This window comes from Phlebotomus papatasi, chromosome 1 (assembly GCF_024763615.1).
Source record: "Phlebotomus papatasi isolate M1 chromosome 1, Ppap_2.1, whole genome shotgun sequence".
Lineage (NCBI taxonomy): Eukaryota > Metazoa > Arthropoda > Insecta > Diptera > Psychodidae > Phlebotomus > Phlebotomus papatasi.
The window spans coordinates 14,347,558-14,364,050 of NC_077222.1; the positions used below are offsets into that span (position 1 = coordinate 14,347,558).

At 32.7% G+C, this 16,493-nt stretch overlaps 1 protein-coding gene across 2 annotated transcripts in view; it reads left to right on the plus strand.

Moving 5' to 3' along the window:
• The first annotated feature begins 400 nt into the window (after positions 1 to 400).
• The window catches only part of LOC129800051 (protein kibra), a 36,823-nt gene continuing 20,730 nt past the window's right edge, over positions 401 to 16,493 (plus strand). The window contains exons 1-2 of one of the 2 annotated variants that reach the window (XM_055844413.1): positions 404 to 1,197; positions 1,299 to 1,804. In XM_055844413.1, the coding sequence (XP_055700388.1) occupies positions 1,671 to 1,804 (134 nt within the window). In that variant the 5' untranslated portion in view covers positions 404 to 1,197; positions 1,299 to 1,670. Of the gene's footprint in view, positions 1,805 to 16,493 lie in introns of both variants that reach the window. The other variant, XM_055844412.1, reaches the window with a different exon arrangement.

A 16,493-nucleotide genomic window follows, 5' to 3' on the forward strand; every position in this document is an offset into this window, starting at 1 on the left:
TATACAATTACGACAATTGCTCTGTGAGGGGAATAGAAGTAACAAGAATTTTCATACTTGTTCGCTTTTTTTTTAAGTAATGTACCGCTGGTTTTTTTCCCTCTAAACCACATATATCCATCCACTCTTTGGTGGTGGAAGAAAACCATGGAATCGCGCCAGAATAGTTGAAAATGTTTGTAACATACATATGTAGTGTTACTACCTATACTACCAATGATGTTGTATAGTGTTAAAAATAATCTTTCTTGCATGTTGCTCCAACATTGAAGCATTTTGCCTGTAACACTGAGAAAAAGGGGCACTATAGCAACACAAATATTGTACACAAAACTTACGTTTTGTTAATGTGTTGGGATCAAAGTGAAATATAAAACAAATTTTTCAGCAAGACTGTTCGATGGTGTTGCAGGAGGAATTCAGTTTCGAAAATGAGCGCTTCAAGAGAGGTCCGTCAGCTCTAAAACGAGTCATTTTATTTTCTTTATTAATCGCCCCCAATCGCCGCGAAAGCTATCAAATTTATCGATTAAGTTACATTTTTTTTTTAAGTTTGTTGTGTCGTGTGCCGTCTTTTTTCTACAATTTCTTCTTTTTTCTCTAAATAAGACAAAATTATTATTTATTTGTGCTTTTTTTTATTGATGTGCATATGAGGAGAATGTATTGCAAATATTTTCTCTCTTCAAAGTTACTCTTTCACCGTAAATTGAATTGACTTGTTTTTAATTCAAAGATTAGGCATAAACGTAAATGCAACTCATAACCAAGTTAGACTGCAATTGTGACTAAATGACCAAGTTGTGTTCTGATCATTTCGAAAAAAAAACAGCACCAACTGTCCATAAATCTATGGAAATGCTTATTAATTGATACACATTAATTGAGCACAAAAGTGTACGAGTGAATGAATTCTTTTCTACACTGTTGAGTGTTTACGTTTTTACTACGAAAAAATATTTCGTAAAAAAGTTGTTTTATTTTTTGTTCCACCTTTGAACTGTTTCCAAAACCTTTCAGAAAGTGAATCTTTTGGCACCAGGAGATATGATCGGACCAAAAAGAAATAGCTAAAATTTGTAAAATAAAAAAAAAGGTTTTGATCTTCGAAATTCGAATTTTTTGTTGTGTATCCCACCCCACAAATGGATATGAAATTTTTCTCTCTGCTCAACAAAATGCTGACTGAGCGTGTGTGTGAGTTTTTATAAAATGTGTTGAGAAGTACAAGAAAAGCTATAACAGATTATCTATTATTACACAAAAAATACCATTGGAATGTGCAACATACGAAGAAGAAGTGGCAACATCGCTCTGTGGAATTTCAATATGGCGGGACAGAGTGGATAATATTCCCATCTCACTCCACAATCATCCGAACCACGTGCCGTAGAGTGAGACAGGAGTTACGCGAAGAAGTTTGTGTTATACTGTTGAATTGAATTTGTGGTGTTGTGAAGAAAAATCCAAGAAGTAGAAGGTTCAGAAAAGAAAGCAAAATAAAAAAAAGTTTTATATTTCTCCGATCATAGAACAGTGTTATAGTTTAACTTTGTTATAATAAAAAAATACATAAAACAAAAAAATACCGTAAACCCCGAAATAAACTCAGTTGGGGTAAATATAAAACAAGAAAAAAAAATAAAAAACTTAAAAATAAAAAGTTGAATATGCCAAAAAGACATAGCAAAAATGGTGAACTTCAATTGCCCGATGGTTGGGAAATTGGACAGGACTACGATGGAAAAATCTACTATATTGATCACAATGCCAAGAAAACAACATGGATTGATCCAAGAGACAGGTACACCATAAGTACATTTTTTTTTTAAGACCTTCGAGAATCTCCTAACAATCACCTCAGATTAACCTTCAAGATCGCATTCCTACCAGATTTCCACGCTTCACACCATCTCAAACTCGATCGTGAGATTTTCCACTTCACTCCCAAAGACTTGGGAGAGAGACTTCTTGAGAAAAATCTCCAATACACGGAGGATTTATGGTTTGCCCAGAAACTGGCATTTTATTCATATATGTTCTTTTTTGTACAAAACTCTTTCCATCAAACCATAGAACTATAAAATTCCATTTGAATTCTTGACTTGAATCGCGATCGTGAAATGAAAAGATCATACTTAGGGGAAGTGCTTCTAATTTTGGACAGTCTGCATATAAGCATCGATATCCTAAGTTTGAAGTGCCATATTTTCAATACTAATTGACTTTTCTTGTTACTCTCTTTTCAGAAGGATTGTTTAGAAACTTGGCAAGCTATTTATCATCTCATTTTTACTAAAATTAGTTTTAATACGTTTAAAAATGAATTGATATGTAGAGGTGAATTTGACTCTTATTTTGGACAACTTGGTTATTAATTTTTACAACTTGTCTGTAAATTTGGACAGATAATCCGCCTCAACAGGATGCCCATTGTTCTTCATTTCATGAACCAATCTTACCAAGTCCTCTTCCTGTTCATGTAAGGGAAACGTGGAATGTCACAAGAAGCCCAGAAACTTTCCATATCATTCATTAAAGTGAGTTGACTTCGGTACTCCAAGTACGTGCGGATTCGCTCATTCCCTGACCTTTCCGGGAGCCTTTCAAGGCATTTCTCACTGCATCTCTTTCGTAGAGATGATGCTCCTTCATTTCTCCAGGCATTTGTCCAACCTAGTCATCACAAAAGCTAAAACTTCACGAAATTTCGTGAGAAAAACACCTGTCCAAAATAAGAATCATCACCTCACTGGTGAATGTCTTAAAAAATTTCCCATTTTTCACACGAAAAATATAATTCACAAGGCAAATCTCACTTCAGGTCAAATGTACAAATCATCAGTAACGTGAATCAACACAATATTCAATGAATATTCAATAATATCACTCAAAAACAGCGAACAAACTTTGTTAGTACTTCACCAAAACTAAATAAGACTGAAGTAAGCCACGAAGTTCTGTCATATTTCTCGTAAGCAATTGCTCACACTGAATTTTCAACAAAGCAATTTCAACTCAAATCATATTCAAATTTTAACGTATTTAGTGTTAAAATATTCCAAAAGGAACAAATATTTAGATATAATTCATTATTCATCAAATATTGGAATAAAAATCCATCATTTTAATCAATTTATTTTTAGTGTCCAATGTTATCCTCAAAGTGTCCAAAATAAGAAACTGGACAAAATTAGAAGCATTTCCCCTATATACCAAAAGATCGTCAAATGTAAATTAAGTTTTTTTTTCTTGCCTTATCCCCCCATTCGTGTTTGTCTTCTCTCCAGAGTCTCTCTGTCACTTCATAACTCGATCAATTCTTCCTAATTTAAATTTTTGTCTCATCGTTTTGTATAGATTTTAATTTTTAATACGACTCTCTCACGTCAGTTGGGCACAAAAGTCAAATTCTCTCAACCACAAATACACAGTTTGACGTACAAGCTTGGAAGAACAAAAAAACCGGGATGGCAAAGCTTTCCGGCTTTGCTGAATGCTCGAACTAGAGTTTATACAACAGAGGTGTGCAAGATCCATTGAAACCAAATAAACGTCAAAATATGTTTGTTCTGGTAGCGTTTTGACCATTGACGTACATGTTTCATTTGACGTTTATTCGGTTTCAACTGTTCTTGCACGCCTCTGTTATACAAGTTCACAATTGATTTATATAGATGAAAAACAAATTTACACTGGTCTACAACTGGTTCATAAACAAATCAAACCGGTTCATATTTGACCGGCGTTCCAAGGCCTTTCTAACGAACCTAAAACTTGATCTTATCGGTTTACGAAAACCCTCTTTAAAGCCTTTTTATCCTTTGACCCTAAAAACCTTTTAGGTTGGTTAGACAGGTCTTGGAAATCCAGACTAAACCGGTTAACAACCGATTTATATATACCAAAACATTACTGGTTTAAAATTTGTTTTTGATTAATTAAAAAAGGTTCAGATTTGTCCGGGGTTTCAAAACCTCTCAAACGAACCCAAACTTTATCTAATTGGTTTACGGATACTCTTTTTAAAGCCTTTTCATAATTTGACATTGAAAAATATTTGGAAGGAAGCATTTAATAAACCGGTTTGATCATGTTTTGGTTCGTTTGAGGTCTTGAAACCCTAGAAAAATCTAAACCGGTTCACAACCTGATCATATAGATAAAAAAAAATTACAACAGATTGGAAAATTAGTCATAAGCAGTTGAAAACGGTTCAGATTTGTCCGGGGTGCCAAGACGTTTCTAACGAACCCACACTTGATCTAATATGCTTACAAAATATTCTCAATAAAGCCTTTTTATCATTTGACCTTAAAAACCTTTGGATGGAAATATTAAATAAACCGGTTTGACCATGTTTTGGTTCGTTTGAGGTCTTGAAACCCCGGACAAATCTAAACCGATTTTCAAACGATTCATATAAACAAAACAAAATTATAACCGATTAAAAGCTTGGTCATAACCAGTTGAAAACGGTTCAGATTTGTCCGGGGTGCCAAAACGTTTCTAACGAACCCAAACTTGATGTAATCGGCTTACAAATATTCTCAATAAAGTCTTTTCATCATTTGACCTTAAAAACCTTTGGAAGGAAACATTAAATAAACCGGTTAGACCATATTTAGGTTCGTTAGAGATGTCTTGAAACACCGGACAAATCTAAACCGATTCATATAAACAAAACAAAATTATAACCGATTAAAAGCTTAGTCATAACGAGATAAAAACGATAGATTTGTCCGGGGTTCCAAGCTTCCAAGACCTTTCTAACGAACCCAGACTTGATCTAATCGGTTTAGGAATGCTCTCAACAAAGTCTTTTTACGCTTTGATATTGAGAATCCTTGTAAGGTAATATTATCATTTAGGGCAGAATCACATTGACAGTAAAATGTTCACCGTATTTCGTTAAATATGCGCATTTTCATTGCAATTCTTAAGCAAATTCTGAATTACCATATTACCTTATCTCATATTCGGTGGCACTAAGTTAAAATAATATAAGAAAATTGAAGAAACAAAACGAAAATGCCATAAACGGTGAGCAAAAAAATACTGTACGATTAATTTCTCTTACAGTTTTTTTTTGCTCACCGTTTACCGAATTTTCGTTTCATTTCTTCAATTTTCTTATATTATTTTCACCTAGTGCCACCGAGTATGAGATAAGGTAATACGGTAATGGAAAATTTGCGTAAGAATTGCAATGAAAATGCGTAAATTAACGAAATACGGTGAGGCTACGGTGACCATTTTATTATCAATGTGATTCTGCCCTTAATCGTACTGAGAGTTTCGTTAGTTCAATTTAAATGATTTTCCCATTAGCAATATTCCACAGTACAACGTTGTGTCATAATCAGTGACAATGGGTGACCCGGGTAATTTGGTTACCAAATAATGAAATTTTGAGCACCAAATTAGCATAGTAAACCCAGGTTTAAACCAAGGACCTTCTTCAATAATCGACAAGTACGTTTTTTTGGAAATGAATTTCATTATTTTCAGGCTATCAATTCGAAAGGTTTTTTTTATGAAATTGGTTTCACTTTTATCAGTTAATTCTTTTATAAATATTCTAACGGTAATTATTTGAAAATTTTCAATCACTTCCTCTTTCTGGAAGGGAATCGAAAGAGTAAGTTCATGGACAGAAGAGTCAGTTTGGTTGGTTCAATCGAGAAGACGGGAGCATGGAGAACGGAGTTCTGTGTTCTGTGGCCTGAGGAATGGATAATTGTTTTATCTCATGACCATGTCATATATAAGATTAATATTAAGATTCAGAAAGCAATTAATACAAACAGTAATATCTTACTTATCGTATTACTCCACTAGAGTGTACTCTTTCTAACACACGTGATTTTCCATTTGAAATTTTGCATATTATATACCTCTCTGTCCGGCTTTTCTTAATATTAATATTAATCTTATATGTGACACCACGGTCAGGGTCTAGCCAGGACAACAAATTTTATCAAAATTTTGAGATTCCGATACCATGTGATTAGACGAATTAAACACAGAAACGTATCCAGTTGTCATGTCGATTTGACACGACTTATCATTCATTTAAAATACTATTTAAATTAGCGTGGTTTAATAAAAAATAATGATATAGTAATAATTGTTTAGAAGCGGTCCTGATGCGTCACAGATTCAAAGACCTTTCAAATGAATCCATTCTTGTCCTAATTCGTTAAAAAACATGCTCTTTAGAGACTTTTTAACCTTAACTTTAAAAAAATCAATAGTACAGTAATCAGAATCGGTGATGCATCACTAACTGTTCAAAATTAGAAATCAACTTGAATATAATCCCCTAACAGATCCTATAAGATACTATTCTATCACAAAGTATAAAGAACAACCACAAGATCGAAAAATTATGGAAATGAAATCCATGTTATAAATATTTATAATTTTGTAACTAAAGACTTCTGCAAGAATTTTTACTTGGAATAAGATATAAAGGGCAATTGATCCGTTAGATGTGAAAAAAAAAACACTAAAATGTTTTTTAGGATTTCGAGATCTTAAAAACTGGACTAAGCTTTCAATCTGAAAACATGTATTAGTATACTCCACATGAGGTTATAAAAATAAAACTTTAACGTCTGACAATTTAAAATTTCGTAAAGAATGTAATTTCGAGGGATCCTGTAAAAAACTCCAAGTCGCTATTCCTAACCGTTAAGCCTCTAGGTCTAGTAAACGCCATACAAATGGATAAAGCACAGCGTCATTGCTCACTGAACTTCGGATTCACAAAAAACGTCCCTAGAGGGTACATGGTGTAAATATCGAGTTCTTGAAATATCGAGAGATTATATACATTGGCGCTTTCTCTGTGAAGTTCGAGCAATAAAAAAAAATGAAAAGATCTAAAATGGAAAGAACAAGAGAAGTTTAAGAAGTCATAGAGGAAAAAAGATACCGAGCCATAGGAGTTTATTTAAATAAATCAAAAGTATGAGTGATGTGTGTTAGAAAATGCCTGAAGAAAATGTTCCGTGCTTGCATCGAAATATTATTGACCTTTTACTTTGGAAACTAAACCCCGAGTCGTGTGTTGGTGTGAGCTTGTCGTGTTTCACTCTTTCTTTTTTTTTCAAACCATCGAGATTGAGAAATAACCACATAGCAGAGAAGAAATTTTTAATGCATTTTTCTATGTGAAATTCGCGTTTTTCCCTTCTATGAACATGTTGAGTTTTCCAAGGAAGGGATTGCGAAGCAATGCAGTATGCAGGAATGCCACCACACACCTAAATACCCATTTACTTAATCGCGAAAATCCATAATCTAGCAAATTCATTTCGACTGTGGCCTGAATCATAGCTTTTGGTATTTCGGTTTGCAATCTTAGTTCCAGTTTGGAGGTCAACTTGGTGATCAATTTTGAAAATTGTGTAATCATATTTAAACCCTATCGCATTCCAAAACATGAGTGCTAAGTAAATAGACCCAAAGTGATAAGATCTTGCTATGATAGGTGTCACTGGGAATATTGACAATATTGTAGAAAGATTGGAGCATGTAGTTGATTTTATAATTTTGACCAGTAGTTATGAAGAGAACCTGATTTGCAATAAATACATCCATAAGCGGATTAATAGATATCTTTAGCTTAATACCTTTAGCTTCGAAAATTATATGATAAGAAAAAATTCATTTGGTGACTAATATTTTCTGTTTTACCTTATACACTACATAGATAGAATACCGGCTTTGGGTAGGGGGATGTGGGGTACATTTGAAATAAGGCAGCTTTAAAATCAAGCTTTTTCCCTTATTTTAAAATGGAAGAAAAACAACCCGATTTTAAAGGTGTCCCAATTCAAAGGTACCCCACATCCACCTATTGATTTTTTTAAAATTTATTTACAAACATCAAGATGCACAAAAAATCTATTTGAGAGAAATAATAATAATAAGGTAAAGTGCCCTCCAGTCGACCGGTTCCTCGACTCGACCGGTTTTCAATATTTGAATGTTCTAATGTTGAATTTCTATAAAATTGTCACTGATTCGTATTTATTTATGGAATAATTGATCTATTAATGTTAGATCATACGCCAAATATCAGTCCAAATATAAATGAATTGAATAAATAACTCTACCGGTCGAATTGCGGAACCGGTCGACTTGAGGGCACTTTACCTTATTTCCGTATTAAAGAGAGGCTTTCTTATTATCCAGTTCATCAAAAATCAATCTGAATGAGAAAAAGTTCATCACTAATTAACTTTTTTCCTCGTAACTTTAACAATTTTTAGGTGCAAAAATATATCAACATTTTTTAATGTTAATTTTACACCTTTTTAAAGGTAAAATTAACATGAAAAAGGGTAACTTTAACTCATAATACACCTAAAAAGCATAATATTTACACCGATTTCGGATCAATACTGCAGGGTAAAATAAAAATTTCCGGAATGTTATTTTAACTTTTTCGGATTTCTCTCAGTAATGCCACAATTTTACCACTGACACTACTGGTGATTTCTAGATGTTTCCTATAAGATTCAGTATTCCAAGATCTATAATTTTCCACAGGCTGGATAATGAAGAGATAACGAAGAAAAATTCCCACGAAAAAGTAAAAAGGATAATTAAAACGGTTTCTTAAAATCATTCATTTTACTGGAATATTACTAACAAAAAACTCAAAATTTAGTCCGGAATTCTTAAAAAATATATAAATAAGAATTCTCAATGATAAGCCGAAATTTAACAAAAAGGTAAATTATTTTCAAACATTCTATCAACGTCAATATTTTATTTTGCGTTTAGAAGGTAGTTTAACTCTGTTTCTGAGAGAGATAAGGATAATGAATCATTCTCTTAATAATCCGAAATAAGAAAACTTAAGGGTTAAAAATTATTATATTTAGTGTCCAATTTAAAGATTTTCTATCATGACTTGAAGCACAATGACGTGGGATGTGTTATAAAACAATTCCCACATTACAAATTTTAGTAATAAAGGTTTAAAAAGTCCTCGCGATCCGCTATAAAATTATAGAAAGCTCAAATTTGAAATTTCCGTTTGAGGTTCGTTATTGCCAAGTTTAATATGCTTTTGCTAATAAGATTAACGAAACTTGACACCTTATAAATATTAAAGGTTTTCATTAGTAAAAACGAATCATGCTTTAAATTCCGATTTAAGACTAACTGCTTAGAACTTTATCATAGAATATAGTCAATGTTCTTTATAATTAAAGAAAACTTCATGAATTTACATGCTCAAAGCTTCGTTACTGTGATATCTAGATACTTTTTTTTGTTTATAGAATTAAAAAAAATCATTTAATATTTTTGAATTTAGAGACGTTCATCTAAAAATACGAATAAATCCTTAACCCTTTAAGGACCAGTGGAACACCGGTATCCCAAAACGAAAAACATTTTTTTTACTGCTGAAAGTTATTTTGTCCTCTAATAAGAAAAGATGTTTTTTTTGGGACACCGGTATCCCAAAAGCCTTAAGGATTACGTTGGTCACGCAGACCAAAAAAAGCATATTTCCTTGGCATTTTTTTTAACATATTAAAAAAAAATAATTCGACCTCTTAAGCACATTGAGGTTAGGATTGGATTTGAAGTGTGTTGTAGTCCGTTTCCGTTATTTATTGATTATTTATCTTTTAAGTTATTGACAGTTTGATTCTTTTTAAGTATTTCATTGAACAGGATATCGGTCAAAATAAGCCTAAGGCCTAAGACCTGAGCAAGGGTATTAAATGGCGGGGGGACAAAAGAAACCATATAAAGATATAACATTTTAACTATATATTCTGAAATTTTTATTTTAAAATTTTAAAAATTCAGCCATTGGGACATAATTTTTGAAAACAGTTTTTGAAAAAAAATGTAATAAACTAAATATTTCCTGCTAGCTAATAGTTAAACTCATACTTGAACCGTCGATTTTATTACCTCTATCACAACTTATTGTACAAGACAAAACGTTTATAAAACACGCTGAAAATTGTATTTTTTGTAGAAAATTCTGCCAGAAATCCAAATTTAATTTTAAAAAAATGTACCGTTCAAGTACAAATTTAATTCATCAGGTAACAGGAAATATTTAGTTGATGTATTTAATTTTTGCTTAGTTATTTTGAAGTTCTTTGCAATTTTATTGAAAGAATAATCAAATTTGAGGATTAAAAATTATATTTATTGGAGAATTATAATTTGCTTAAATTTTATGAAATTTAAACATTTGAGGCTTAGATTAATAAAGATCTAGGGCAGTTATAACATAAGGGTTTACTTCTACTCATTTAGTGCTTTTGATAAACCATGTATTCAGCGTATTTTGAAATAAAAAAAATAGTAAATATTTATTTACAAGATAATTACGTACACTATAACTGTTACTACAAATTTTTAGTATTCAAGCATCGTTAATTCAACAATTTAATGCTTTGTAAAATAATCTTTTGAATAATATGTCTAACGTTCTATTAGGTGATAAAATTAGCATTTTTATTAAATGAGAAGAGGAAACAAGAAATTACTTTGTTTTAACCATTCCAGTCAATATTTTTGAAAATTTGAAATTGTTATTTTAGTACTTGAACGCAGAGATTTTATCTATCATAAGTGCATTAAATCCAATCAATTGGTTCCTAAAAAATTATTACAAAGCTAGACAATTAAAAACTTCAAGTAAAGTCTCGAGTATACGGAATATTATCTATCCCGGAATTTCAGTATAATGTATTTATTGTATGATTTCTGAACAACTCCAATGAAAACTTTTCCCATGGTCGATAGAAGAAAAGACTTCTAAAGGCAGTTTCTTCCCTCTGGCAGATATTTTTTACACCATTCATGGAATGCACATGCAAGGGGCAAAATAATACTCAGCAACAGAGATAGGTAACCACGTACATGTATTTTTAGTCTTCGCGTTTAGCGTCACAGTTCAGCTATTTTAATTAGGTGCGTGTGATGACTTTGAAATAGTTGGGATTCCACACATGTAATAATGTAATGCATTAATAACAAGGAAAATATTATCGAATTGTCTTAGGGGGTGAATAAGGGACTATGTATCCAAATTGCAGGCCTATATTCAAAATGCTTTGATGAACTCATAAAAAAAATCAGATGGAATTTGCTGAACGAAAAAATTCGGTCAAGTGCCTAAAAGTTGCACACAGTGATGTGTAAAGAGCATATTATTTTTCATTGGTTTCCATCGTGTTGGTTTTGGCAGTTATTTGGATTTCACTATTTTGTTACCATTGCGATATGGCAACGAAATGGAATGCGACAAATACACACCCGTGTTTGGGGAAAACTTTTCCTCGTTCGACACGCGTTCCTAAATTTTGTAATTGTGCGCCTTCCCACCACATAATCACTGAAATCGATCGACAAAGTGGATTTTTTTCGCACTGCTGAATCGTGCTTCGACACTCAAAACTAATAAGCATACCAAACTACTGAGTCACACCATAAAAGATGTAATAATAAAACAAGTTATAAGTATGTTTTGGTTTATAGGAGCTGAGATTCTTTTATTGATAGCCCTATTTCTGTGCCATTTTCAGAGAAATTGAAATCATATCTTGATAATTTATCGATAGATTTTTAGATTTAAGTATGTTTTGGAACGGTCTCGAGTACGTTTACTCCTCGAGCCGATTGCGCCACTGAGATCTCCATTGAGAACACAGCAGGAAACCCGTATATTTGTATCCCTACGTTAATATTACCATACGTACCTAGGGGAAAATGCTCTGAATTACCAGCAATTGACGATAAGCTAATATTTAATAGAAATGTATAAGTCTCTTAGAAAAACTAAAAGAAAATTCACATTATTCGAAGGCATGATCGTACAGAGGGAGAGTACTTTCCCCTACTACATTCTATGTACCATATATTATATTCATTGTGTTAATTAATCCGGTTCAAATTAGTTTTCTAAAAATTTGAACTTATAACAAAATCGCATGTAAGCTATCTCTAAAGTTTAAAAACAAATGATTAAGATCTAGATAAGAGACATTATGTGAATAACGTGCGATAGGGTAAAGGCTCATAAATTTGGACAGTCTGCTTATAAGCATCGATGTTCCAAGTTTGAAGTGCGACATTTTCAATACTAATTGGTTTTTTTTGTTACTCTCTTTTCAGAAGGGTTGCTTAAAAACTTGGCAAGGATTTATTGTCTTTGTTTTTACTAAAATTAGTTTTAATACGTTTAAAAATGAATTGATATGTAGAGATGAATTTGACTCTTATTTTGGACAACTTGGTTATTAATTTGGACAACTTGGCTGTAAATTTGGACAGCTAATCCGCCTCAACAGGATGCCGATTGTTCTTCATTTCATGAACCAATCTTACCAAGTCCTCTTCCCGTTCAAGTAAGGGAAACGTAGAATGTCACAAGAAGCCCGGAAACTTTCCAAAGTGTCCAAAATAAGAAACAGGTCAAAATTATGAGCCTTTCCCCTACGCCATATTTTTGTTATACTTTTTCAATGAAATTAATGTTAAAACCCTTAAGTATTCTATACCGTTTGCGAGTGATTCTGCTCTCCGGGGGAGACTTTACTCCCCTGGTTTTCCTAGGCTTTTCTTCAATGCTAGCAATTAAGGATGGTCTTTACTATTATTAATCGTGTCGAGGCATAAAATTAAGTTTGTCTTGCCAATACACGGGCGACGTCAATGGCAAGCGGACTTGCCGATATCAAATTTTCTGTTTCACATGAGGGCAGGGGACAACGGACAAACACACAAATGGAAGGTGGTTTGGATCACCCCATTTTCACATAGAACGTCATATTTGTAGAATCCCCATCGCGCCGTCTGTTGTCTCTCGAGCACGCTACGCCGGTTCTCAAACGATTGAGAGACTTCCATGCCTTCCAGTCTTGATCACTACCAAGAGGTAGGCCTTCCCTTAATTCGACAAAATCTAGTGGAAAGGCTTCCTTCCACAGATTAAGTCTAGCCTCCTCTAGAGACTAATCAAGTCGTTTAATAGAGTGGCAAAATCTTCTCTGATGTTTTTTACTGATCGGACGTAATAGATCAAAACGATGAAGACCATCCTTAAGTGCTTGAATTAAAGAAAAGCTTACGAAAGGTAAGGGTGCAAAGTCACCCCTCGAGTGCGAACACTGAGAAAAAAAAGGATGCGATTAACTTTTTTTCCTCATAATTTTAACAATTTTTAAGTGTAAAAATATATCAAGATTTTTTAATGTTAATTATACACCTTTTTAAGAGTAAAATTAACATGAAAAAGGGTAACTTTAACCCCTAATACACCTAAAAAGTATAATATTTACACCGATTTCGGATCAATACTGCAGGGTAAAATACACATTTCCGGAATGTTATTTTAACTTTTTCGGATTTCTCTCAGTGAAGTCTCCCGTATCTACGGTACCATTTTGCACCTTGTTATCTTTCCCGTAGATCCCTTAATTAAGATACTACCTACTGACAAACTTAAGTGTACTAAGACCGGTATATCGTAGTGGTTTCAGTAGTCAGTAATTTTCGCAATTAGCCATCTTCAAAACACCTACACTGGGAATATGAGCTCGATCAGAGGTGGTACATTAAACCTCAGAATAACAGTAGCTGTTATTACGAAAAATTCACAGCTAAATGCTGATCGAGGTAGAAGTGCTAAAGACAAATGGGGAGGGAATTTGCTGATGGAGTGTATTGAATTGTTTCTCCAAATTGTTTGGCGGTTAAGAGTGTGGAGATACCAGACTGGTTATGGCTAATAATGCGCTTAGAGAACTGTCTGATACACCCACCTGTTTTACCCGTAGTGTTTCTATTACACTCTTTTGCATACCTATCGACAGAGCATTTGCCCAAATTTGGACACACTTGACCGCTGGGGCAGTCATATGAGAGAGAAAATCCAAAAAGCCATAAAATTGACTAATTTTATCTCTTGCTTCCCAACACCTTTTTTGATCATTTTTCTTTTTAGCATAAAACACGAAAAAAATTCTTCATCCTAAATATCTTTCGCGTGGTTCATTTTGTGACCGATGAAAAATGCCTATGCCATGAATATGTTGTTGGGGCTTCTGTATATGTTCATTAATGAACTTGACGACATTCTTCCTGTTTGAAACATCTTTTTCGATTGAAATTTACGCAGTCTCCCAATGAATATCTCGCTGTGCCTAACTGTATGAGTCTCTTTTAATCTGCACCTCCTCCTCGTGGAACATTGAACATTCTTGCTCATGTGCCTCTTCACCAGCATGGAAAAAAATTCCTCCCTTTTGGTGAAAGACACTACGAGAAAAAATTCCTCTTCCGCCCACATCATTTGCCTCTTTACGTGATCTCGCACTTTAACCGTAGACGCACAAGACACGACTTCAATATCAATGATGGGCTTCACCAAACACATCATATAATATTTCCAGACATCTCAGGGATTGCAATTCCTCCTCCCATGATTGAAGTGGGATTTCAAGACTTGAAGAATTTTCTAAATACAAAAATCTTATGTCTAATTAATATTGGAAATTAAAAAAATAACCGTAAGAAATGGTAAGGATGGGTTGAGAAATGCTATTAATGAGCACTGAGTATCAACTCGTCGCTTTCATTAGGAGTTTTTCTTTTAAATGAATTTCGATTTTACTATCCATAAAATTCAAACTTTTTACTTAAAACTGTGTTTTTAAAATGTATCTATAGGAATGCTATCATACCCCTCAGTTCTGAGTTAGTTTCGACTGTCGATTCTGAAGAATTGAAATTACTCTTTTACTTTTTGTAGTTAATATAAATATTTATCAGTATTCACATTCTCTGAAGAACGGTACAATAAATGGTTCAATTATGTTTAAAAATCTGTCAATCACTAAATCTAACAGATACAGATTTTTTGAACACTATCGATTCGATAGTATCGAAAAGTTAGTATTCCACCCCAAATTTAGGTTAAGTACTTAGTATCAAAATTACAGATTTTCAATTCTAAGTTAAAGGCCAATGACGTTTTATTTATTCCAATCTTGCTTCAAAATGTTTCGTGTTTAACATTTTCATTTCAGCTTCGTTCTTGTGAAGTTTGTTGTATTACGACTTAAACTTGTAAAGAAATTTTACACTTTAAAATTAAAGATCTTTATTCGAGAATACGAATCAACCTTTAAAGAGTGATTGTACACTTATGCGAACTTCAGACCTAAGGGTGAGCCATATGGCTTAACTTCTCTAATTTCTTATCAATCAAGATTTTTTAGAAAATTATCACTTAATATTATACCACATGGACAAGTGATCTATTACATTTTGAAAAACCAATAAAATTTGTTGCTATTTTAAATTTCAAGACCATCGGGAACTGGGCTAAATCTTAAGTCTGAAGCCGGCCTTAGAGTTTAAAGATTTATCTCAGAATTGAAGAGATACCGCTAATTCTTAGATAGAAAAAATTTAAAGAGTCTTAAAACTAAAGATTTTTTATTCTGAATTAAAAACTAATGAGGCTTTATCTAATACAGTCCTACCTCTAAAATATTTAAAGATTTAACTCGAAAGATGTAAAAGATATTCTCGTCCAGTTTAAAATTTTAAAAAAATCTTAAGGCAGTTTGATATTTCCATTTCAGCTTAGTTATTTGTAAAATATTGTAACTTTGTAACATTTCAGCTTGCTGAAAGACTTGAGACTTTAAAATGACAAATCTTAATCTTAGAAAACGAATAAACCCTTATAAATAATTATTAAACTACATTTTCATTTGGTTCCTACTAAGCCGTCTCTAGGCTTAAATCGTAAGTTTGTCTAAAGCGGTCTTCAGACTAGGGATTTAGCCCAGTTCCCGAAGGTCTCAAAATCCAAAATAGCGAGCAATTTAATTGCTTTTTGACAACTTAATCGATAATTTATTTTTAAAAATCCAATTCAAAGTTAAATTTTTCCAAAAAACATGATTGATAAGAAATTAGAGCAATTAAGCCATATGGCTAAGCCTTAGGTCTGAAGTCCGTATAAGGCATTGAAGTCCGGTTTAAAAACTACGTTTATAGATCTATCTCAGAATTGTAGAACTTTATGCTTTAAAGTTAAGGATCTCTATTGGCGAATACGAACAAGCTTTTAAAGGACGTTTCAAAAATTTAATGTTTAAAGATTAATCTTAATATTAAGGGCTGAATTTCTTAACCCTTTAAGGCCGATTGGACCACCGGTGTCCCATGAAGAAAATAATTTTTTCTGACTACCTAAAGTTATTTTTTTCTTATGTTTATGTAATTGCAAAGTACAAGGTTGAATGAATCTAGGACATTTTTTGCAAGTCGCCAGGTATTTACTATATAGTAAATATTGAAGCTTAAAAATGACGAATTTTTAAATTTTCATATTGAAAAATTATTTTATTTATTTTTTATACTTCCAATTTTTTTAAGCAAAATCGTTTTGGTAAAAGAAACTACAATACTCAAACATAATATTTTTC